Here is a 25,218-nt window from a genome sequence, read left to right as displayed (position 1 = left end):
GGGGTTGGTGAGGGAGTGGCATGGGCTGCTTAGCCCCTTCGTTTTGCCTCCACGCCCCATAGCATTTTAAAGCACTTGCTCCCCCGCCCTTGCTTTTTTGAACACTTGCTGCGTTTGGAGAGCCTCCCCGCTTCTGTAATCTGATCCCAGCAGAAGTTGAAGAACTGTAGTTTCAAGGTCTGGATGAAAGCCTGCTTCTGATTGGAGGTAGGACAAAAGAGCAAACAAAGGCTTGTCCTGATTGGTTGGGCGAGGGAAAACTAATGAACCAAGCCGAGGGAAGGCACGCTGCTGTTGCTAGGTTACACTCCATACACAGAGTATGGCCTAGTTCTTGCTCTGCCTTTGTAGTTTCCCCTTCTTATGGGTGCTACCTGTGCCAGTAGCTGACCTTCTATCTAAGAATAAGAAATGGATCAGGGTTGACTTCGTCTGTCTGTCTTAAAAAATATAAAAAATAAAAAAAAATTGCCGCTTAAAAGCTCTTCTATATCAAGATTGCTTTGCCAGGGTAACTTTGTGTTGGCAGATTGCAGCTCAATTCAATTCAACAGTTTGAAAAGGCAAAATGTTCTAACCTTTTATTTTTGTGGTCTTTAGGACAGATTCTGTGGGAGAGCCATGAGTACTATGAATATGCACTCGAGAGCTTACTTGTTGCTGGAAAGAGAGTTTATAGAACATGAAGAAGCCAAGATCTTTGTGAGTACAGCTGGATTCCCAACCCCCAACCCCTACAACTTTGTTTACAGTGGTCAAGATCAAGACTGAAGTATAACACTGTATCCATCATCATCATAACCCTCCTCATCGTTAATAAGGGATTTAATGTCTCCTCTCTACTGTTCCAGAAATCAAGAGAATTATTATTATTATTTTAATGTTACACATGGTAACTGATGTTTAATAACCTGACTGGATGAAATGGGCTAGAAATATTCTAAATAAAAAACACACAGAGAGGGCAGTTTATTATGATTCTTTTTTTAAATGAGTTGTGCATTGATTTTGTAACCAAATGATGAAAAATGTTTCTGACTTGGATCCTAACTGATCCTCTGCATATAGAGAGGATTCTCTCATTTGTAGAGGTGAGAAGGATCTAGCAGACACTCCCACTGATGACATATTTTTTGCCAATTTCTCCTTCCTATACTGCCACATATGGTGTTCAGAGAGTCCCCCAATTCCCTAGAATAGTTTTTTGAGGGGAAAAGGGGCTCCAGGAGAAGAAATGAGGTCAATGAAAGTCACCTCCCCATTTCTGCTGGCTCACAGGATGCTTCTACCTGCAGAACTTGAGCTTCTGACCCTTTTCCCCCTTTTCTCTGAAAAAGACCTAACTTTCTTCCTCATATTTCTTGAAATGCTGGGAATTAGTTTACTAGCATCTCAAAGCTTCTCTGCTAAAATGCTTATGATGGTGCATAATAGACCAGCCCTCCCTTCTCCATTTCCTAAGAATAAGGTTGCCATCTTAAAAAACTTCACGACAGGCAGAAACCTTACCCGTACAGCCTTTTGCAGCACAGCAGTGGGATGGTGAGGAACGTTTTGCCTGTTGATCCTCTGCACCGTGGTCACTCAGCAGTTAAAAACACAGGCTAACCTGTGCCAACCCCAAGTGAAAAAGCCGTCGAGTGACCCTTCTGCCATGTAGGGGTTTTCCAGCAATGCCAGAGCAGTAGCAGCCACCTAGCCTTCATTTGTGTGGGGACAACTTACAATACAGGGACAACTAACCTTTCTCAGCTCAAGGGCTGCATTTCCAGGGGGTTCATGTCAGTGGTAAGAGGAGACAGAGGCAAAAGTGTACAGAATACACCACTCACTCACTCCCTGCACCGCTCTCCTCCAGGCAAGCAAGAGGCATTATTACAGTGTAGTGTGGTGGTTAGTGTGTTGGGCTTGACTGGGGAGCCCCATGTTCAAATCCCCACTCAGGCATAAGGTTCCTTGAGCCAGTCTCTCTCAGCCTAGCCTACTTCACAAGGGTGTTACAAAGAAAAAAATGGGGAAGGGGACAACTGTGTGTGTACCACTTTGAGCTCCTTCTAGGAGGCAAAATGGAATAGAAGTGCAATAAAAAATAATAATTTTTAAAAATCCAACCAGAGAAAAACACTTGAAGGTCACAGAGCTGGACCATTGTGGGGTGATGTCAAGGAAGGGGACATGACCGGCTGAAAGTCCCAAGAGCCAAATTGAGGGTCCTCAAGGGCCACATTCAGTCCCTGGGCCTGAGGTTCTGCAATCTTTTCTAGATGATATCTGTCTCAAGAGACAATGGAGTGCACTTCTGGGGGTGAATTCAAACCATTGCATTAGCAGCTCTGAAGTGACTTCCCCGGCTTGCAAGCCTGGGCTGCTTGTATGGAGGTCCTCTGCTGCCCAGATGATAAGACCTCCTCTTGCCCTCACTCACTGATGTGGTCCAAAGGAAAGCAGATCAATACATTTGGCACCAGCTTGGCTGCTAGAGTCGCCAGAAGGAGGCATACAAGGTGTCATCCAACCGCCTCAGGGACTCTACTCTGGATTTGTGTAGGGTTTATTATTTAGCCTTTTCTTTTCTCAAAGATATCCCATAAGGCAGCAGGGGCCTAGGATCAGAGTTTTCCTTCTCCTAGATGGGCTACCTTTCCAAGCTGATGAACCCCATCTTCCCCCAGTAGTAACCAAGCAATTATTATTTCCTTTGTACAAGGTAACGGTATATGCTATACTACTTCTCAGTGTAGGGTTTTTATTATATATCCCTTTTAGTTTTTTCGGGGGGGAGGGGGAGTAAGAATGTTGTATTGAGAAGATGATTTACATACCTATCCTTAAAGTAATAAATTTAGAATAAGGAATGGACTGTGGAACAATCTGGAGTTAAGATGAACACAGAGGAATGAACCAAATACAGTATGTGAGTTGTGTTGATGAGTTGTTTTGCTTGAGTAGGAATGAAGGGAAATGGTGGGAGAATGCATAGTGTGAAATATTATTTTATCTAAAACATCTGTCCATAGAAAGAATGGATCTTGCAAAGAATGTGGATTCCATCCTTTCCTTAGTAGGAGGCAAATAAAGATGTACATGATAGGAGACTTTTAAAATATTGTAAACACCCCTTGCCTGCAGGGGAGCATGCCCTATCAACTCAAATGGATCTATAAATAATAACTAATTTCACGAGTGATTTAGGTGAATTTATGTGTGCATAAAACAAGGTATGTTGATAGATAAAAACTGCAATAAAACAACTTACAGACATACTTTGAATGAAAATGTACAAATTAACATGATTCAGATACACCAGGAAACCATGTTTCCCTCTCTCTCTCTCTCTCTCTCTCTCTCTCTCTCTCTCTCTCACACACACACACACACACACACACACACACACTATATATCCAGGTGATGTACAGCCATATAAAAATTAATAGTAATACAAAACAATTATTAAAGTGACCATTACATAGGCTATCAGCATTCTGTCTGTGTGAATGGAGCCTGTCCAAATGCTGGATTTGCGCACCCCCACCCCAATCTTCTCTTCCTCTTTCATGTGATGGGGAAGGAGATGGGAAGCTTCTGCTTCTAATTTTAGACTAACTGAATCTGAACCCAAGGAACTGGGGTTAGTTTTAAGTTAAGGTTAGTGAGAATAAGCCAAAATTAAACTGTGGTTTCAGATCCTAGTTTGTTGTCACTAGTCATAATCTGATCAAACCACAGTTCACCAAGTTCAAACATCACAGGGAACTGTGGTAATTTTAAAATCAGAAGCTTATGATCTCCTCTAGCACATGAAAGGAGAAGTAAAGTGATAGTCCCATCAAGTCTGAATTAGGCTGCTTTCATTTTCTTTTCTCAGGGCATTACAGTTGCTCCTGTGGGAGACAGCTTGATGGAATGGGTAGCTGAAATTGAAGGCCTGAAGGATACCTTATGGGAAGGTAGCCATACTGTTTCCTATAAATGTTGTGTTGCATTGTGATATTGCACTGCCAAAACAATTACGAATGCAATGTTTTTAATGTGCCGTTACTACTGCTTGCCAAATATATAACCCTTTACATATAAATGCTTTGCAGTCTCTATTGTGTTCTCTCTTCAATTACCTTGCAATATATTGAGGGATTATATTATATTGCCCAGTCAGTCTGGAAGTGGAACTTGAATCAATGTCTTCCAGATCTCAGTTCAGTACCTTAACAGTAGCATTTCAAGAATAATTTTACTCCTTTCACAATCCAATAAAATATCTATTCCTGTTGTAAATATTTGTCTGATTTTAACACCAATGAACAATTCACACTGGGTTGTGAATACAGTGTATAGCTTTATTATGTCATGTAGTGCTTCTTAACACAGATTTGAAGCATATATGAGTGTCATTAGGTGTGTAGACAGTCCTTAACTACATGAACAGTGCCAGTGGATTCACTACAGTTAGGTAACATAGGAATATAGGAAGCTGCCTTAGATTCAGTTGGACCATTGCTCCCATGTAGCTCAGTATTATCTGCGTTGCCTGCTAGTAGCTCTCCAGGTTTCAGACAAGGGACACTCCCAGCACTACCCAGAGTCTTTCCCATTACGTGGAATGAAGCCCACACACTCGGTGCAAGTATATATGTGAAAATAACTGCTCCTGTGCTTTCATATATTGCATCGTGAGTTCAGTCTTAATTTTTCTAAAACTTTGAAATAATAGGTCACCTCCCTGAAATGTTTTGTCATGTAGAAAAAGATTGAAAGAAGAAGAAAAAGATTTCAGTAACCTTTTGAAATGACTGCACATGTATTGATAGCATTGCAAATTTTCAAAAACAGATATTTTGCAACTATGAAATATCACAGCATAAGCATTAATATGTCTATATCTTTATGTAACAAGTGGAATAGCATATAAACTTTAAACACAATGAATTTGAGCTCATTGCTCTATTATTTGCTAATTCAGAGGTGGCTATCCATACAGCTACCATCCCCAACCTGATGCGGTCTAGTTGTTTGGGTCTGCAGCTGCTATAGTCTTTCACCATTGGCCATGCTGGTTGTGGCAGAAGAGAGTGGTACATCTGATAGGCACCAGGTTAGAGAAGGCTATCTTAGAGGTATAAATGTGACACTGTATGCATCTCTCTAAATCCCCTGATGCACCTTAGGCTCCTTCTGCCCGTTCTATTTCTGTTCCTGTCATCTGCTTTCCTCTCACACATTTGAAGTCCTGTTCACCACAGCAGGAGAGGGAAGGAGTGGGCAACAAGACCAGGAAGAGAGTGGGTGGGAGGATCTGCAGCTGCCTTATCTCCCATTGCTGCATTAGATTAAAAGGTTTGCATCCGGTGTCTGCATTGCAAAGTAGCAACCCTAGCTATAAATATTTCTAAAAGTATGTCAATATAAAGCTACAGTCTGTGCAAGCTTACATGCAAGTTAGGCATATTGATGACAGCAGGACTTATTTCCAAGCAAATGCATGCAATTTGGGGCTACACGTGCACTTAGATGTTCTGATTTATTTATTTTTTGTACCAGGAGCTGAACTCCAACTATCATTAAGGTACACTGAAGAATACAACAGAGTCCCTCCAAGCATCACTTTCAACACTATTCCGTTCCATCCCAATGGTAAGGATGGCATTGATGGTGGTGTCCTTCCCATGGTGGTTGCTTAGCAGCAGAGGTTAGGTGTCCTTGACCCAGTCATGCTCCTAGATTTCAGAGTGGTTCTACTTCAAAGTGCTTTTTAGCAGCTACACATAATTCAAATGCTAAAGCCTTTCCTTAAGGATAGGAATCTATTGACTTGCTACATTTCTCTCAGGTCCTTAGAGCTGCATTTTAGCTTCAAAACAACCCTATAAAGTGGGCTTGCCAAAACCAACCAAAGCTAGCTGTAGTCATTACACCAGTTATAGCTTTCTAATAATTATCTACTTGATAGTTAAACTTCTAGTGTAGAAAAGTGTTGTGAATATGTACACTAACCAGATGAGGCAGAAACATTGTTGGTTTGTGGACAGTCTGATCCGGATAGAGGTGTACAGGTTGATTCAGATGCAGTTACAGTCCTGCTGAAGACTCAATTTCACAGCTTGGGAGTCGCCATTGATCCTGCACAGTTCTTAGAGTCCAAACTGGCAGTGATGACTAGGACTGTCCTTTATGAGCTTCAGCTGGTACTACAATTCTGCCCTTTCCTCCAAATCAGACCTGGCCTCCATAATTCATGATCTAGTACCCAGTAGACTTGACTGCTGCTTCTGTAGTGCACTCTAAATTGTGCTGCTCTTTAAAGGCATCTAGAAATTTCAACTAGTACAAAAAGACACTGCTAGGTCTATGGTTGTTGCCTGTTTGTTGTCAAGCTCAACTGGAGGTAATGGGTTCACGTTTTTAAAGCACTAAATGGCTTTGGGACCTTGATGCATTAAATATAGCTTCTTCTATATGGACTCTTTCATGTACTTTTTAAGTATCTGATGTCCTGCTCCATTCCCACCCCAACAAGCTGAAGTTTGCTTACTATGTAGGAGAAGATCCTTTTTTAGTAGTAGAGCAGATTCCATAGAACTGGATCCCCAGGCCAGTATTACTGCCTCCCTTTAGACCTACAGGTCAGCATATGTCTTTTTAAGGAGGCCATTGGTGCAGTAACTCTGTTGTCTTTCTGCTTTTTGTATAGATTACTTCTGCTGATACATTTGCAACCACTTTCAATTTTTATTTTATTTTATTTTATTTCTGGTGTTGTGTACTTTTTTGCCTTTATTATGTTGTTTGTTCATTGCTATGACAATTTTGTTAGTCACTTTGAATTATTTAATAAGAAAGCTAGATACAAATTTTAAATAACTCAGTTAGAGCTATAAATATCTGCATACCTTTCTTTTGTTGTCTAGCTGTAGGGAATAAAACTTATCATAGCCTGTCTAGCATAATTCTGATACAAAGTTTCAACTGTCTTATTGGCATATAAGTGTATGAACCTCCATTTGAGCATTAATGATTTGTCTTCCATGCAAGTGGACCCAAAGACTGGAAGACCTTGTCTGGATTTTCTAGATGATCCTACCAAGTGGGACACCAAACTTACAATGACTGGTATCCTACTTTGTATCCAGGTAAAGAAAGAACTGTGCAAAAAATAATTTATCTTACTTTTCTTTTGTTATCAGGATAATTGGGGTCTGATGCCAGGATCCAAATAGCTTACTTAGGTTCATGTAATAGGTTTCCATGAGTCCAGTGAAGTCCCTGCCACCGCTCACCATTTGAAAATGTGTTCACTCTCCCTCCCATGGCACAAACTGTTTATGAAGCTTCCCTCGGTTTTACAAGTTTCAGAATCAGTTTGCTGGTTAGTAGGAGAGAGGGCCTATAAGGGGAAAAGTATAGCACACATCCACCAGCTTCAAAGAATTGTTTTCTCAGTTTTTTGGATTCCAGTCACAGTATTGATTTCAATCCTAAATTGTATTTGTATGAAGCAGGAACCGTTATTCATATATTTGTTTCATTGAACGCCATAGCAGTTTGCTATTGATTTTCATAGTCAAAACATGGAACCCAAAAAGAAAGGAAATCTGTTTCAGTCGAGAAGTAGTTGTTGCTTTGGATGTAATATATCAGCAGTTTTGTACAAACTCATTTCTTTGGCCCCATTTTCCAATTAAGGTATGAAATGTGAAACTCAATTCACATTTTCATTTTGTTCATCTTTTGTTAATTCACCTCATTTTGCTCATGTGCTTCACTTACTCCTTATTAGCCTTGTCTGAAACAGCTTGGACAAAACTGTTGTGAGAAGCAATAAAATAAAAGCAGAAAAGGGCCACCTTTTAAAAGCTGTAGCAGTAACAACAGTTCTTAATTTGGATAAGAATTTAATTTGTATGTGAATTATGTTTCAGACAGAACTTCAGACAGTTCTAATGGTGAACATGAATAGCCCAGCTTCAGCTTTTACCAGTTCTATCTTTCATATGTTCTTTCTGTCACTCTTTCACAAGCAAACCAGTGTGGGCAAAGTAATCAACCTGGCTAACTTTCCATCATGAATTTTTGAGTGTTCTGGGACAAAATGTGCCTACATTTCTTTGGTGCCATGCACAGACACCCAGCTGAATCTTGTTGGGGAACCCTGAGAAAAAGCTGTGAGTGAATTTCTATGTGTGCAAAGTATTAGGCTGCACACGCCCCATACATTTAAAGCGCGCACACACACACACACACCAAAAAAAGAATCATGGGAACTGTAGTGCACCCCTCACAAAGCTACCCTTAACAAACTACTGGGGCTGGATGTGCTTTAAAAGTATGGTGTATGTGCAGCCTAACGCTCTGCACACGCAAGATAGGAATTCACCCATAGATTTTTCTCATGGTGGGACTGGCGGCAATCACTGCTGTAAGGAAGATGAGGCTGCGAAGTCGCTTCCCTGTTAACTGGTTTAGCCATAGAGAGATCTGGCTCACTCCACTGCCCCCCCCATTACTCCTCTTCTGCCACTCAGCCATGGCAGTCAGGAGTGGCATGGTTGAGGCAAACAGAGCAGAACGGTGGGAGGTATAGGCTGACCATACTGTTTTCCTTGTGCATACACACATAGAGCAGGATTTTCCAACGAAGCAAATGTTTGTATCCTTCTTTACAGTCATGAAATGCTTTTACTTTCTCTGAATTCTGGTGATTCATAAAGCTTTATAAACTGGTTCTGTATCTTCCTGCAGGTTTTGCTGTCTATTCCAGTTCTGAAAAATCCAGTGAACTTGGAGGCAGCTAATTTGCTGAAGAACAATTATCCCCTGTATAGGAAAAAAGTTATACAGTGTGTCAAAACTAGCCAGCACCTAGAAGGTAATAAACCTCCATGCTTTATGCTTTTAGTCATAAATATATTCTTTGAGCACCATGGGGAGTTTTAGAAGAACCCGTTTAAATGGCTTTCTTAAAAAACCACTATTTTACACAAGGCAGTAAATTTTAATTAGTGTGATTGGCAATGTAACTTGAGTATGGGTTCTCTAGGCAGATCTATGATCTCACAAAGCATATTTGCCAGGCAGTGTTCAGAGGTGATGCAGAGGTCATGAGCTGGGAAATGAAGCAAGGGCAACACTGGAATAGGAGAAAGTTAGAGTTGTTAGCCAGTGATTTCTTTAGATGCCACATTTACCCTACAGCATCACCCACAATGAAAAGTAACCACATAGCAATGCCACTATTTTGCTACTACTTTACATTAAGGTTTAAGCCCAAGTAAATATTGACTTTGGAACTGAGATGTATCCTGCACCTTCCATGTATTCTGATCTCACCTGAGCAGATCAAAGATGTGATATAATTCAGACACGTTAAAATATGTGTAACTATAGGCCACATTCACTGGACCTCCAAGAGCAGCCTTTCTCAACCTTGGGTCCCCAGATGCTGTTGGACTACGACCAGGACTTTTTTCAGCAGGAACTCACTGGAACTCAGTTCTGGCACCTCTCTTGTGGGTTCCAGCACCTCCAATCATTCTAAGAGAACGAGGGAGGCCTTCATGGTGAGTTCTGGCACCTCTTTTTCTAGAAAAATAGCACTGACTACAACTCGCGTCATTTCCTGCCAGCATGGCCAGTGGTCAAGGATGATGGGAATTGCAGTTAAAGAACATAGGGGGACCCAAGATTGAAAAAGGCTGAGCACAAGGGTGGTTTGGTCTTCATATGGCAAGACCCTATATGAGCATTCTTTCCTTGAGGTTGTGTTTGACTGGAGGATGCAGTTCTCAGCTAGGGTAGTTGTAGTATTATCACTATACAACAGGCCTCCTGGGTCAAGACATCATTTTTATTCTGCACCTGTGATGTGAATGGGTTTGTTCAGACAAGTTAGAATCCGTTGAGGTCTTCATTGACCCCATACAATTTCCTATGGGTTGGCACTAAGTATGGGGCAGCCTCAAAAGCCAGACAGGATCAAATGAGGCACTTGTTGCACATGGTATGTAGACAATTTGCCACTGCACTTTGAATGGTCATGCAGTACTTCTTCAAGCTGCAGTGATTGTGCAAATTGCAGCAGTTGCATGTCTACCTCACACTTGCAAACACCAATTCACAGAACCATTGCATCCATGTAGTTTTGGCCAGGTTTTGAGACCACTGACATTCCTGTGCACTGGGTTCAACTGCATCTGAACTATGTATTCGTGTGCCCTTTGGGGGGCATGATAGGATTGTAAGTGCCCAGAACATTAAGGATAAGCAAATCACATATTTTTAAAAGTTTCTCTTTTTATAGCTATCAGTTTGGAAAGATCTCTCAGCACATTCAGGCGTCCCCAGGAAGATGAAGAATATGGCCAAGGAAGGTAATAAATTATGATTAAGAGGCTGTAAATGGGCCACAAAAAGCTTCCAATTTTATAACTATCCAAATTAGGGTAACTGTATAAATTAACTCATTTTGTATATTTCTGGTTGGTTGGTTAATTAGAAAACTAGTAAGCCACCCTTCAGGAAAAAATCAGGATAACAATAAAATGATAGAAACAATAAAGATATAAAACCTCTATAAGTTGAAACAGTGGAAGAAGCATTAGAAGAAAACCATAAATATTTAGCAGGATGGATAAAACATTAATAATAATAATAATAACTGTTTATTATGCCTGAGCTAAACCATGATTTACGCACACAAGCCTCTGCAAGGCCAAGTGAAGCCATAGGCTGCAATGTTCCCCACTCCCTTCGTCCCATGTGACTGGGAGAAGGATTGAACTGTGATTCAGTATCACATTCCACAATTCATTGCTTGTCACTACGTATTGTTACAAAAGTAACTGAAAACACAAGGGGGTCTGTAGGAAAGGTGAGCTTTCAGATACTTTGGACCTGTTATTTAGAGCTTTAAACACTAGCGTGAGCACCTTAAATTAAGCTTAGAAATGAACCGGCGGCCAATGCAGCTGTTTTAGAGGAAGGTTTATACGAATTCTAAAGGCAACCCTATCCAGTAACCTGGTCACTGCATTTTGAACCAGTTGACGTTTCTGATTTGTCTTCAAGGGCAGCCCCACATAGAACGCATTGCAATAATCCAGTCTGATTACTGGATTTAGAATTTGGAATTTGGATTTGGAATACTGTGTCCAAGTCATCTCTGTCCTGGGGGGCCATTGCCAATAACCAAGTATATCTAGAAACAGCCAAGCCACTGAGGCCAGCTGGGCCTCAGGTGACAATATTGGTTCCAGGAGTACCCTCAAGCTACAAACATGCCCCTTCTTGAACTCCATCCCTTCCCACCAGAATTTCTGTGGTAGAAAAATATTGGGACAGTTTTATGGGGCAGGAGAGCAAAAAGCTTTAGAGTTGAGGGTACTAGGAAAGTATAGAGGTGTCAGCCTTGTTGTTAGTGGCTGAAGAAGGTTCAGAGTTGAACAGTTTCTCACAACTTTAAATAAAGAGGGGAGTATAAAGTCTTTGAAGAGCAGCTGCTAACATCTTACAGGACAGCAGAAACAAAAGTGGAGGAAAGAGCAGGGCAGAAACATCAAATATACCAAGAATAATGATGTTCTTTGTGCTCAAGATTCTTGTCATTTTATAAGATAGTACGTTGCTGGTCTCCTTCCTCTTGAATTCTTTGAAGCCTGCTGAAATATCTGTGGTAGTAACACGCCCAGAGGGTTTTTTGGAGCTCCTATACATGGCTCCCTCTGTTTGGCTTATTTATAAAATTATGCTGCTGCTTTTATTTTTAATTATTCAATTATTTGATTTGGTGATAGGCCTATTTTATTGAAGTATGTCCAACAGTGAATAAGACACTGAACGCCCTAGGCACTAAGCTATACAAAGGCTGCATACAACTCTGCCTGCTTTCTCATAGTATCCCCCTGCCAGAGAGAGAGAGAGACCATCCTTTTTTCTTCATTTGCACCGGACAGAAAGTCAGGAAAAAGCCCGCTGCCTAGCTCTCACCTGTTTGTTTGTTTGTTTGTTTGTTTGTTTGTTTGTTTGTTTGTTTGAATGACATGATTATACTTTTCTTTAAACACAGCACAGCATAGCTTGCTTCTGAATGTCTGAGAAGCCATAACCTGCCCTGTGTTATAGCCAAGTGTGTTGGTGTGTTTCTGACGACTTTATCAGAGGAAGAGGGAAAAGCTTTCAGTTGGAATTTCAGTGCAGCTCTGGGGGTCTTTAAATGCAATCATTAGGGGTGAAAATGTAAAGTTTCAGTATCTTTATAAACTCCCCCTCCCACACTAATTTTTGGCATCATCACCACTACAACAACTCACAGAGAAAGCACAGGCAATCTCACAGCCATTGCACCCAGAATGTTTCATTCTGTGGAAGAACCTTCTTGGTCCTTAATTCAGCAAAGCAGGGGGTGGGGGGGAAATCTAGGTAGGCCTGTGGGATGCTAACTTGCCCCTCCCATGCTCATTTCTGAGGTGATTGCCTCAGTTTGCCTAATGGTAAGGCTGGCCCTGATCTTGTGGCACCATCTACTTCATGTGGGCTGTCCATCACTTTACAGAAACTGGACTGCCATCTGTCAGGGAAGCTTCGGTTGTATGCCGCATTACAGATTCTCCATTATGGATCCTGCATTGAGCAAGTGGCTGGACTAAATTGCCTCCAAGGTCCTTTCCAACACTGGTTCTGTTCTATGACTCAAAATACATCCTTTCCATTGTTTCTGATTTAAGACGATTTCAGTATTTATTGTGTTAGATTTTTTTAAAAAAACAAAGACCAGATCACAGATGGAAGTTAACTGCTTTTCTTTTTGTATGTGATCTCTTTCTACAAACAGGATCATGTTGAGAAGCAGGAATATGAATTTGATTTTCCATAGATATTGCCATCCTGCAAAATTTAAAAAATGCTACCACTTTTTTTTTAAAAAAAAGTCTGGATTGCTAGCAGCCTGATTCACACGGAGGTTTGTGAGTTGTGTAGAGAGGAAAAAAATTGAGGAAAAAATGGTTGGTTCATATGTGAACTTACTTTGCTAAACACATCCCTAATATGAATTTTTAAGGCTTATTTCTCTTGATGTTGTCCTAAGCAAGTTATAAGGTCATTTTTCTTAGTTTTGGGGCAGGAGATTCATACAAAGGGATTTGGGAAATAACCAATCCAGCTCACTCAAACTGGGTGCAAATATGTGGGCTTGTGTTTCCTTAAAGTCATACTGTTTGTCTTTGTGTGGAAAGTGAGTAGTAAGAAATGTGGTCCTTTCAAGCCTCCTTTCTTTTTCATTTTCTTGCTGATTCTGTTGCTTTGTAGAACATTCTGCCAGAAAACTTGTGTCAGATAGCTAATTGCATAACCCTCTCTGAAAACTCATCCTTCTCCCAAATGTATGTTTTCAGATATGTTACATCCATATCGTATGAAGAATATTACTGGACATGGTATAAATTGGCCACATCAAAAGCTGCAGAAGAGTTTAAAAGCCCAGGTAAGCTGATGCTTTTGGTTTAGCAAAAACTAAAGATAACAAGCCTGATTCTGATCTTGTGCTAGATTTGAGTAAGTGCAAGGGCTCATTCTCATGACCTCCCAGTACGGCAGCTGCAGTTTTAAGTCAGGCCGCACAAACTTTCAGGAGCAATTCCATACACACAGGAAATTTTTGAATGAAAGCTGGCTCATGACTTTGTGAGATTTTGGTTAGTCCTATTTAAGGTATTATAATACTGTAGCTTCTGGAGCAGTTGCTTTTTTTTGTTATGGACAAACGTAGCTACCTTCTTTTTAAAGTTGCGTGTATGTGCCAGTACCACATGATTGATATTTTTCACCCACCGTGTGCTCTTGAAATGCTCAAGTGATATGTAGGAGCAAGACTGGTGCACTACATTGTGTCACCTGAGGCAGACAGTGGCCATCATCCTGCCCCCCCCATTTCCTCTACCTCTGCTGTCAGTTCCCCTCCTCCTTTCCCTTCTGCTGCTGCCACTGTTACCCCTTCCTTGCCTCAACTAGTTACATTAAACTTAACTTCAGGAGTGCCAGCTTGGCCCCGCGACCATGGATGCCCGGGGCTGTGGGTGCCATGCAGTGTGCATGGCCCTGGCACTGGAATTTGTGGGTGCCCAGTCCCTTCATAGGGAATTTTGTGGGTGCTTGGACACCCAGGGCCCTAGGGAGTTGGCACCTACGCTTAAGTTTAAACAGAATTTCTAGCTGTTGCTGCCAATCAATGGCAGCACAGGCATTCTCCCAGTCACCTTTTTCAAAATGCCTTTGCTCTTCCTCAGAGCATGGCAGGGGGAAGAGGGGGTGGTACTGAAGCTTCTTGCTGCTCTGATGCAGCAGCAGCAGGGCTGGTGGGTAGGCTGGTAGATAGGGGACCAGTTTGCCATTCCCCCAAACAGAATTTTTGAAAACAAAAAAACGTGTACACAGAACAATTCTAATAATAAGCTAGAATTTAAAATAGCAGCAGTAATACAGCAAGGCATAGAAGTCACCAGTGTCTATGAAAATTGGTTATACCCTGTCTCCTGAATAATAAAAGGTTGGTGGCTCAGTTATTCTACAAGTGGGACACAAACACTGAGAAGGTCGTTTTCCTGGTTGCTGTCTTCCTAATGTCATCTGGCAGAAACACCCATAGAAGAAACCATGAAACATGTCTTAACTTCACTTTTGTATATAGGATTTTATTTAGGGTTCATGTTGCTCGTTGAAGTTTTCCTTTAGCATTCCTTCAGCTTTCATACTATGCTGAAAGGCATAGTCTGTTTAAGGATCAGGCTTGTCGTTCAGACCCTTATTGTTTCCACTAAACATAATTGTTCTCCTGTTGAAACTGTTGGCAATTATCTTTCTAGTGTTTGAAGACCCAAACTTCATAGGAAACCGCTATGGATGGAGGGCAGAAAATGTGGACAAAGGACAATGGGATAGTCTTACGTAGGTATCTTATGAAAATTCAAATTGTGCACATCTAGAAGCAGCAGCAAAATATGGTGCCAAATTTGGGGTCTTGGTGTTATAGTGATTATATATGCAAAATGTCTTTGTGAGGGTATCCGCAGTAAATCAAAATGTATGCTTTGAATTATGAAGCCACAGGGTCAAGTAATCATGTAGCAATAATAATAATACAGTGTAAGGTCTCCATCAGCAATGAGTTCACCTGTCTCTTTTGTGAAAGTTTAACAGCAGAAAGAAAGAAAGAAAGAAAGAAAGAAAGAAAGAGAGAAAGAAACTAACTTCTGGGGTGTTTGAAGCAGGGGTTCCCAAAAGTTCATAATGCTGTTGTTCAGAATGCAAATTTGTCTTGCTTATAATGCTCAGGTGTATTATGAATTCAGCATTGTTTTCTTGATAGGTCTTCTCTAGGTCAAAATATACAAGGAGATTATGGATATTCATAAGCTGTAAGTTTTTAACTGCTCTTCAAAATTTCATTTCTATTTTCATCCCAGTCCTAGGTGCTAATTGTTCTAGGGAACTATTGAGTTCTTTTTTTATATATATAAGATATTTATTAAAGTTTTAAGAATTTATATAAAATAGAAAAGAAAAAAACAGAAACAGTAAAAATACATACAAAACACATACAACAACAAGTATAATTTCAATCCCTTATATTCATAAAACTTACTTTCCCGACCTCCTCATACCTCCACTTTCTGTATTCCAATCTCTAATTAATTCAATTCAGCAAATCCTTCCCCTAATTTCTATATAATTTTTAACCTTTCTTTTCTTGATCACATAATCATTACAGCTTATAACCACTTAATTTCTGAATCAACATCGTTCTAACCTTCAATAATTTTACAATGTTTCCTAAGATAGTCCTTAAATTTCTTCCAATCTTCTTCCGCCGTCTCTTTTCCCTGGTCTCGGTTTCTGCCAGTACCATATAATCTATAACCTTCATCTGCCATTCTTCCACGGTGGGTAGATCTTCTGTCTTCCAATACTTTGCGATGAGTATTCTTGCTGCTGTTGTAGCATACATAAAAAATGTTCTGTCCTTCTTTGACACCAATTGGCCGACCATGCCCAGGAGAAAGGCCTCTGGTTTCTTCAGGAAGGTATATTTAAATACCTTTTTCATTACATTATAAATCACTTCCCAGAAAGCCTTAATCCTTGGGCATGTCCACCAAAGGTGAAAGAATGTACCTTCAGTCTCTTTACATTTCCAACACTTATTATCAGGCAAGTGGTAAATTTTTGCGAGCTTGACTGGAGTCATGTACCACCTATAAATCATTTTCATAATATTTTCTTTTAAGGCATTACATGCCGTAAATTTTATACCGGTGGTCCACAACCGTTCCCAGTCCTCAAACATAATGTTATGACCAATATCTTGTGCCCACTTAATCATAGCTGATTTAACTGTTTCATCCTGTGTATTCCATTCCAACAGCAAGTTATACATTTTTGACAAGTTCTTAGTTTTGGATTCTAACAATTCTGTCTCCAATTTTGATTTTTCCACCTGGAAACCAATTTTCCTGTCGAACTATTGAGTTCTTAAGTTACAGCGCATCTCGAGGCAGCTCCTGAGCCTTGGGAGCAAGGGAGCTCATCAATCCTTGAACTTGTCTGTCCAAATGAGCAAAACCTTGACAGGGTCTCCTTATAATTTCTTTCTGTAAACCCTTTCATTAGTCCATGTCACCCTAGTTAGACTCTTAGGGTAGGGTTCCTTCATGTCAAGCGGCTGCTGAAAACTCACTGAAAATATAGGCACCTTTTGACAATAGTAAAAGCAAAAAGAAAACTGAAATGACATGTTTGACTCAGAATTAGTTTTGGGGACAATTCTCTTTATTGTTTTATCCAATGTGTGTGGTTGCTGCCTCCTAAATAGATTTAAAATCTTCTCTTCTTCTTTGTGTCTGTTTGGGACTGGGAGAAGAGGCTTGAATTTCCAGTATGCCTCTGATACTAGGTACTGGGGATATAATACTCATGTCCTGTTTGTGGTCTATGTGCATCTGGTTGGCCACCGTGAGAAGAGAATGCTGAATTACATAGGACTTAGGTTTGATTGGGCCCTTCTTATGTTCTTAATTATTTGTGGAAGACTATCAAGTTGCAGTATGGAAGTGAGAGCTGGACCATAAAGAAGGCTGATCGTCGAAGAATTGATGCTTTTGAATTATGGTGCTGGAGGAGACTCTTGAGAGTCCCATGGACTGCAAGAAGATCAAACCTATCCATTCTTAAGGAAATCAGCCCTGAGTGCTCACTGGAAGGACAGATCGTGAAGCTGAGGCTCCAGTACTTTGGCCACCTCATGAGAAGAGAAGACTCCCTGGAAAAGACCCTGATGTTGGGAAAGATGGAGGGCACAAGGAGAAGGGGACGACAGAGGACGAGATGGTTGGATAGTGTCTTCGAAGCTACAAACATGAGTCTGACTAAACTGCGGGAGGCAGCGGAAGACAGAAGTGCCTGGCGTGCTCTGGTCCATGGGGTCACGAAGAGTCGGACACGACTAAACGACTAAACAACAACAATCAAGTTGCAGGAGGCCCATACCTGTCCCTATGGATCTCCAAATAATCTTGCCTTTATTTGTTTTTGTGACTCAGTTCAGTGTTTCTTTAGTTCACTGGCTCTATAGAAAATGGCTTTTGGTGGCACAGAGGACTAAATGGACAGTATTGTTTTGCTGCCTTCAAACAACTGAGTATCTGAGAAATAAATTGTCAATAACTCTACCTGTCACCCAGCCTGGTCCTCCTTTGTTACACATAACAGTTACTGCTTCTTTTCTGTCTCTAATCACTGGTCTTAGTGCCTCTATATCTCCACAAGGAGCATCATCATGGTCAGGATGCAGCACTCAACCAAGTAAATTTGCAGTATTTCACATTTTGTCTCATTTAGGAGAGGAGGAGGGGACAAGGAAGTTGACTGCTAGTGGATTCCTGTGATTTCCCCAATACTGCAACCAGCCCTCCTTTAGCTGCTGCTTATTTTCCCCTGTCATTTTCAATACTTGCATATGACAGAATACGTAGAATGGGCTGATCCTGGGGCTGTGTGGGGAGTGCGTCCTCATCCTTATAAAGGCCAACCATTCCATTTTATTTGGGACTTGCTCTGGGGACAGAGAAGCATGTGCACCCCTGTCCCTCTGACCCCAGAGCAAATAATCAGTCAGTCTGATTATAATGTCTAAAGGTTATAGAATAGATTATACCCATATGGAAGAACCTATTTTACCTGACTTGCACTATGTATTTAATGTATGTTTTGAAACATGCTGAAGAAGATTGCAACTAATTATTTCATATATATGTTTATATATACAGGGCAGGGAAAGGCACTTCACCAGATAGTTTTGCCCACAAACTCACAGAAACTCTATGAATATCTAATTTGAAGTTCAAATTGAAGGAAAGCAAACTATGGGACTAAATGAGTTTATTTTTCTTTCTGAAGAAACTCGAGGAATATAGGGTTAATTTTTCTTTGACACAACTTCCTTGTTTTATTTCCCTTAACAGAAGTTCTTTGTGTTATGCATTTGATAATTGCTTCATTATGTAGCACCACAGCATCCTACGTGACCCAAGAAAACATTCCAAAAAACTGAGAACGTCCTTTTTGACCCATCTGTCCATTTTTTTACTTTTAAAAAAATGCAGCATGAACAGGCTGGAGCTGTTTGAGAAAGCAGCATTTGCTGTGAATCAGAGCAGCTTTCTCATGTTAACTTCATAGGAACATGAAAGAAACTTGCTATGAACCCCCCACCCGTTTGAATTTGCCTGAGTGAAATGGCCACCTCCCACTGCCATCTGGCGGTAGGAGACAGACACTTTCCAATCTGGTCTCCTTTTTATCTGTTGCTTCTTTTGGTTGGCAAAAAGCTGATTCCCCTAACTATTGCGTGTCCAGATGAGGACGGCAGCAATCCAGTTTTGCTTGTAGTGAAAAAGTTGTCTGCGTGGCTGACCCTGTTGTGTCGCAGCATAAAGCCATACCTGAAGGCAGAGATTGGCGTCTGAATGGTGTAGCAAGGCATCTTAGAATGTTGTCTTTTGCAGGGAGGTGCCAATTGGGTTCCGCTTCAGGCAGGAAATGCCTTTAGGTGGCATTGGCTGCCTGAGGAGCACTTCAGCATGAGCAGAGATATGTCATAGGCATCTTGAGCTAAGTGCTTAAAAGCAATAATTCAGTACAGGCTTCTAAGTAAGCTCTGCTCAAGGATGAAGCACTCAAGCATGTATTTTGAGTGTTTTGCTAGTATATTGACTATATTAATTTTATACAATATTTTGTGTATAATGTATATAATAAGATTTTAGATTTATATTTTTTTAGGAACATAAGGCACTCCCCTGACAATTAAGATCACATCTTAACATGCAGAAATGGGAATTTCCCCAAATACATACTCGTGCACGTGGCCCTGGATTTGTGCTGTTTCCTCTGTGCAAAACAATAAATAACAACAACAACAACAAACTTTTATTTATATCCCACCCTCCTCAGCCAAAGTCGGGCTCAGGGCGGCTAACATCAGATATATAACATTGGTATAAAATCAAACAATAATTAAATTACCTCCTAAAAACAGGTCGAAATCAAATTAAAGTCTAATTAGATGGCTTTCCGCAGGGTTAGGGTTGGGAACAGTAAGTCTGAACATTTGCAGTTTCTCTTTTAACATGTAAATTTGGATAGGAAGAAAAGAGCAGAGTGATAGTCATAATTTCAGCTCCGCTAAATAAACCAGTAATTTTATCTCTGTGATTAAAGCTGAATTCATAAAACATTTTAAAACAGCACATAAGTCTGTTTTTATGTAGCATTTGTTCCTACAAACTGTGGTGAGAACGGTCAGCCACCTATTTTGTGGGCACCACTGCAAACTTTGCCTGTAGCAGCTTGAAGGATGTAAATAAACAGTTGTCTGAAGGCCCTCATTTTCTGGAGGCCCTGTGTGCTTAGCCTTGCCATTGGTGGACTTTCCATAGCTGTTGGGCAGGATGAGAATACCATTCAGCTCACTAAATAGCTGGAGCCTATAGATTACTGTCTCTCAGTGCAATTACAGTTGCCTTGCGGGGTGGGGGTGGGTTTAAGTTGATAAGCACATGTTAAGTGGTCATCGGATTTCACACACTGATACTTCATAAAGTACTTAGGGCAATGCTTATTACAGAACTAGTCTCTCTGCTGCAGAATGCAAGCTTCTGCTATGTACAGAGCTCTTCTGAATTCTGCAATTAAAATGAGTTGTTTGAAAATGAAAAGCTTCAAAGCAGTTACTAGCTTCACTTACAAAAACTGCTCCCTTTTTGACATCCCATCTCTCATTTTGCTAGACCTAGTAAGCAACATTATGCACCAAAATGCTTCGTAGCCATAGTGATTGATCCTAAACATTTCTTCTTTCTGGGATATCTCCTGCAATGACTGGGTAATATCCCCAGAACACTAGTGTGTTGTCATGTGTTCTGACATTCTGCAGGTGACATTCATGAGCAGCTTTTGCAAGTTTAGGAGGTCCTATGTTAGGCAACTGGACTTTCCGCAAGGAAGTATATCACATATATATGTTAGCTTCTGCCCCATGGTCATAGCAGGAACAAGAAATGCTGAATAAGGTTTTACAAGGAACTGTGGGCTCATTTTTTAATAAGCTCCCATTGAGTACTGTGGGACAAAGTTAGTTGGCTCCAATTGGTGACACTTTGGGGAATGGGTGGTGATTAGGACATTAAACTAAATTCTTTCTTGTTGCAGCGAAGTGAGGCTTAGATTTTGTTCTTTTCCCCTTGATTTATCCATATGCACCAGGCAATGGAGTTTATAACTATTTGTATAAAACAGCAGTGGCAAATAATAGCGAGAAAGGTACATATGAAGATGATTTTTTTTTAATATTGGGAAGGGTGCCTCAGATTCAATTAACAGATTGAGAGAGAGCACAGGGTTTTTACCAGCTTAATGATCATTGAAACACTTTGAGCATGTAGTACATTTTTAAGAAACGCCCCCTGCAATTCTTTGTGGAAATCTAAACCATTTATGCCCCCATGTGGCTGAAAGGAGAATTCATTTAACCAAATTAAGTTTACATTTAATTGAAAGTCACCCCCCCCCCCCGTTTTGTCAGTGGGAGCAGGAGAATGGATAAATCAAGAGCTTATACAGACTTTTCATTTTTCAGAAGATCAAGGGGCTCTTGGGTTGATTTCCTTCTAGGTTATGCATTGTCAGGAAGTAGAATTTGAGTTATGGTGGCAAGCAAACCACAAATCACACCGGACAAAACAGATTTTCTCCCACCAGAAGTCACTGAAGCCAAAATATATGAATTTAGTGTATGTGTGTTAACTTTTGTGATTGTCATAGACATCGGTTTAACTGTGTCACAAGACTCAATCCCCTCTCTGTGCCTGAACAATACTTATACATTTAAAAAAAATAAGGGAGGAACCTGTAAGACTAATACTACTAAAGCGTTTATGTGACCCATTTAAAAGAGTGAAAAATTCAAGGTTAACCCCTCCCCATTGCAGCATTGCTCTGCAAATAATTAAGTTCTTGCTAACTTTTTTTAAAAGTATATTTCCATTGAAAGATCTCTTTGCCCCTCTCTGTAGCACTGGAGAGCATCTAGTAATGTTGTCTAATTTTAAGGAAAGGGTAAACGTGATTCCAGAATTTGGGGGGTGGTATTGATTTAAATTTGCTTTCATTGTGGCTGTATTGGTACTCTGAGCAATCCACCCGCATGATTGTGTGGGTAGGCAAAAAAATAATGATAACGGAATAATTCATCGTATCTACTTTTTAGGATAAAAAGGGAGATCTGTGGGAGATCTGATTGGATTTCAAAGTGTCGTTTTCCATGTTTTGTTTAGTCTTTTTAATGTTACCACTCTTCTATATTGTTGTGATGCACAAGGGTATAGCTTTTCTAATATTACAGGACTGTAATATTTCTTTCCAAGGTTAGGTCTGTTTTAGCTGCGACAGTCAGCAAGGATAGCCAAAATGCCCTACAGATGTTGTAGGCTGTAACTCCCATTGGTCCTGACTATTGTTCATACTGGCTGGAGCTGATGTGAGTTGTAGTCCATCTGCAGAGCATCTGGAGGGCACCATGCTGACTACATCTGGTGCATATTTCCCTCTGCCACAGCCAAGGCAGATAACTAGAGTTACTCCACTGGAATATATACAGTGTTCAAGTATTCAACTTTACATCGCATGCTGCCCGTTGCTCAGATTCCGGTGTGAACAACTGCAATTGGTATAGCAAAAAGCATCTTGTTAATAATGTTTATTTCTCTGAAAACAATGGCACAAAATGCAAAGAAGCAATATGAGCAGAGCATTAAAAATAAATGACTTCTGGGAATTGTGTTTGCTGTTGTGAGTGAGAGCATGTGAGGTGCCAAGGCACACGCATTCTTGTCCGCAGGAGTCCGTAAGTGCATGCCTGGGAATGTGGGTTATCCTGCCAATCCTACTTCAAAGGGTCTCTTTCATGCTTAGCAGATAAGAACCTGCTTTGTTATCTTGCTGAAAGTTGGGTAAAGTGCTAAATATCTGGAAGAGCAAAGCCCCAGTCAGGACCTGCCCACATTTTCATGAGGCAAGCTGAAACAATTGCAGCATTCAGCTGGGGGTGGCAAATGGGTGCTCCCAAGACCTCTGCTTGCCTTGTGGGTTTAAGTACAACATCTAGGCGCAGCAGCAAAGCAGCAGTGGTGGTGCAGGGGCTCTCCCAGTCACCTTGCCCAGAATGCCTTGCTCTGAGAAAAGACCCCTTGGCCCTTCCTCAGAGCAATGTAGGGAGGAGGTGGAGAGGATGCCAGTGTTTCCACCATTAGCATGGGGGGGGGGAGATGATAAAGGGGCGGAGAAGGAAGTGGGGTAGGTGGCCATGTCAGGGGCTAGAGGAAGAAGATAAGGAAAAGGTGGCACTAGTGGCAAGGAGGAGGAGGAGTTTGGGCAGAGGTGAGGAGGCTGTGGCCACTCACGTCAAGCAATGCAATCTCTTGTACCAGCATTGCCCCCAGCTGTTTTGTTTTTGTGCATGCTGAAGTATTTTTTCAGATAAGAATTAACTTTGAACTATTCTGGAGCCCTAACCTGAAAGCCATCTGCTGCAGATAAGATTAACTGAAAATCAATTAGGTTTCTAAGACTTTACTTCTGGTACTGTAGCAAACAAGTCCATGTTTCTGTTCATGGCCCAAGTTACGTTCAACCGGGCTCATTTCCTTTTTGGTTCTTTATCATTTCAGGCATCGATTGTTAATCTCTGAGTTTATCAAAAACCAAAAGAGAGAAAGATTGGTAGAAAGCAAGAAAAGTTATCATCCTCTGCTAAGCCCATCTCCAGGTACTTCTCAGACTCCAAGATTTTTGTTTTTTACTTTCTTTGAAGCGACATGTGTAGGCGGAAGAAATAGCCAACTTTCCCTGAAGTAATTGGGACTGTTGCTTGTCAGCTTAGAGCTAAACTGATTTTATAATATACTATATAAAAATGTAGCCATCCCTTTTCACTGTTGAAGATCATGTCATTTAGATGAATGAAAAGGTGTATAGGTGTTACACACTTCCTTCTTTGTGAAGAGCATTGGGGGTGGGGTCCTATTAGGACTAGGACAAAATCCTCCTATTTTGCACCAAACTACTGCTGCACAAACATGGAGAGTGCCATTCCCATTCCTTTCTGGATTGCACCAGGAACCTCAAATGAAGACCTTCCAGGTGTGGCTTAATGCTTGGAGGGCTCATAGCCTGGCTTGGAACAGTACGCCATCACAGAGAAGATTGATCTGCCAGATTGAAGATATTTCCCAAAACTTAATGATCCATCCCTGACAAATGCTTATCAGTCTTCCCTGTAACACCTCCAGAGGATGATTTCACATTCTCCCTAGGCAGTCAGGTCTATGGCCCAGAAATGCAAGACAGAATTCTTTCCATAATATGCGGCTTAAATCATTGTTGCCACGCTGCCTCTTGTCCTTGCATGAGTGGCAAAGGTGAACCTCAATCTTCCCTGTGAGTACATTTTCAACATATGGAAAATGTTATTGTACTCTCCTTTAATCATATCTTCTGTAGCATAAAGATATCTGGTTTCCTCTTTTGTACTATCTGCATGGTGGGCAGATTTCTATAAAATGTGTTAACTTTTTCTGTAAAACCCAACATGTAAACATTTTGAGCATACACTTTACCTGATGGACTTTTGCATAAACAAAACAAATTTTATACCTAAAACAATAAATATTAACCCAAATCAAAGGTCCTACCATCTTAAGCCATATTTCCAGACACAAATAATTATATGCATATTTCTCAAAATGATCATAAAAAGTCACTTCAAAGTAACTACCCTACTCCTAATATACTAAAACACCATTTGAGTTCTTTGAAATATAAGAAAAATTATCTAGCACATATGTTAATATAGTAAACCACAAATGTTGTGCTCCAATTTACTTACAGTTTTACACACAAAAAAGTCATTTATTCTCTTGTTTCCTTTTGCATAATTCCTACTATGAAAGCATCTGGATCCCAGAATACTTCTGGAAGAGAGTCTAAGAACAGAAGCCAGGATGAGGAGCAATGGGAGAAGGAAGCGGAAGATCTAGTAATGTGGTCTGCAAGTCTTGAGCACATGAAATTGGATTAAACTACGATCACTAATGTAATCAAGGTTGAGAGCAATATTGTTGTTGCAATAGGATCAAATGTCCAGCCATTAACCAGACCCCCCTACCCTGTACAGTTTAATACGAGGGAGATCATCTGCATATTAACTGTGCAGTTTAATAAGTGGGTGGCATGTTCTCATAGTCAAGGGTCCTCTGCCTGAATCACAGCCCCCAAAGTTCTGTATTATGAGGCTGTGAATACTGACAAATTGATGAGCAGAGATTGATGGTGGGTTACATAAGCCTTGGTTGGGTTTTTTTTAAGTGTTTCATTATAGATAAAGACTACAAATGAAGTGCTCACACTTTAGCACCAATGTGGTCTGCTGCTGTTGTGATTTATTTTAATACCTGGGCATATAACTGTGTGCAGGATGCTTGATGAAGTGAAGACAGAGAAAGGGGAGGCAAATGAATGCAGAGATAGAAAGGGGAAGAGCATGGGATTGTTTCAATTGCACGTACTTAAGCTTAGTTAGAATGTAGTATGCTGACTAGGGGGATGTTCCAAAGACTTAAA

General features: G+C 40.7%; 1 protein-coding gene across 2 annotated transcripts; it reads left to right on the top strand.

Annotated features, from left to right (window-relative positions):
* The first annotated feature begins 248 nt into the window (after positions 1-248).
* On the top strand, positions 249-25,001 carry UBE2U (ubiquitin conjugating enzyme E2 U). Of its 2 annotated transcripts, none has more exons than XM_083621179.1 (11): positions 249-320; positions 601-702; positions 3,866-3,947; positions 5,536-5,628; positions 7,027-7,124; positions 8,734-8,860; positions 10,292-10,361; positions 13,383-13,471; positions 14,850-14,931; positions 23,268-23,365; positions 24,549-25,001. In XM_083621179.1, exons 1-11 carry the CDS (start codon positions 264-266, stop codon positions 24,674-24,676), a joined length of 1,026 nt encoding a protein of 341 aa, XP_083477305.1. In that variant the 5' UTR covers positions 249-263; the 3' UTR covers positions 24,677-25,001. The 2 variants fall into 2 exon arrangements, with proteins under 2 accessions (XP_083477305.1, XP_083477306.1); XM_083621180.1 differs by having other exon boundaries at positions 313-511.
* The last annotated feature ends 217 nt before the right edge of the window (positions 25,002-25,218 follow it).

The sequence above is a fragment of the Podarcis filfolensis genome, assembly GCF_964270895.1.
Source record: "Podarcis filfolensis genome assembly, chromosome: 6".
Taxonomy (NCBI): Eukaryota; Metazoa; Chordata; class Lepidosauria; order Squamata; family Lacertidae; genus Podarcis; species Podarcis filfolensis.
The sequence above is the reverse complement of the archived record's forward strand: the minus strand, read 5'-3'. Positions and strand labels throughout refer to the sequence as shown.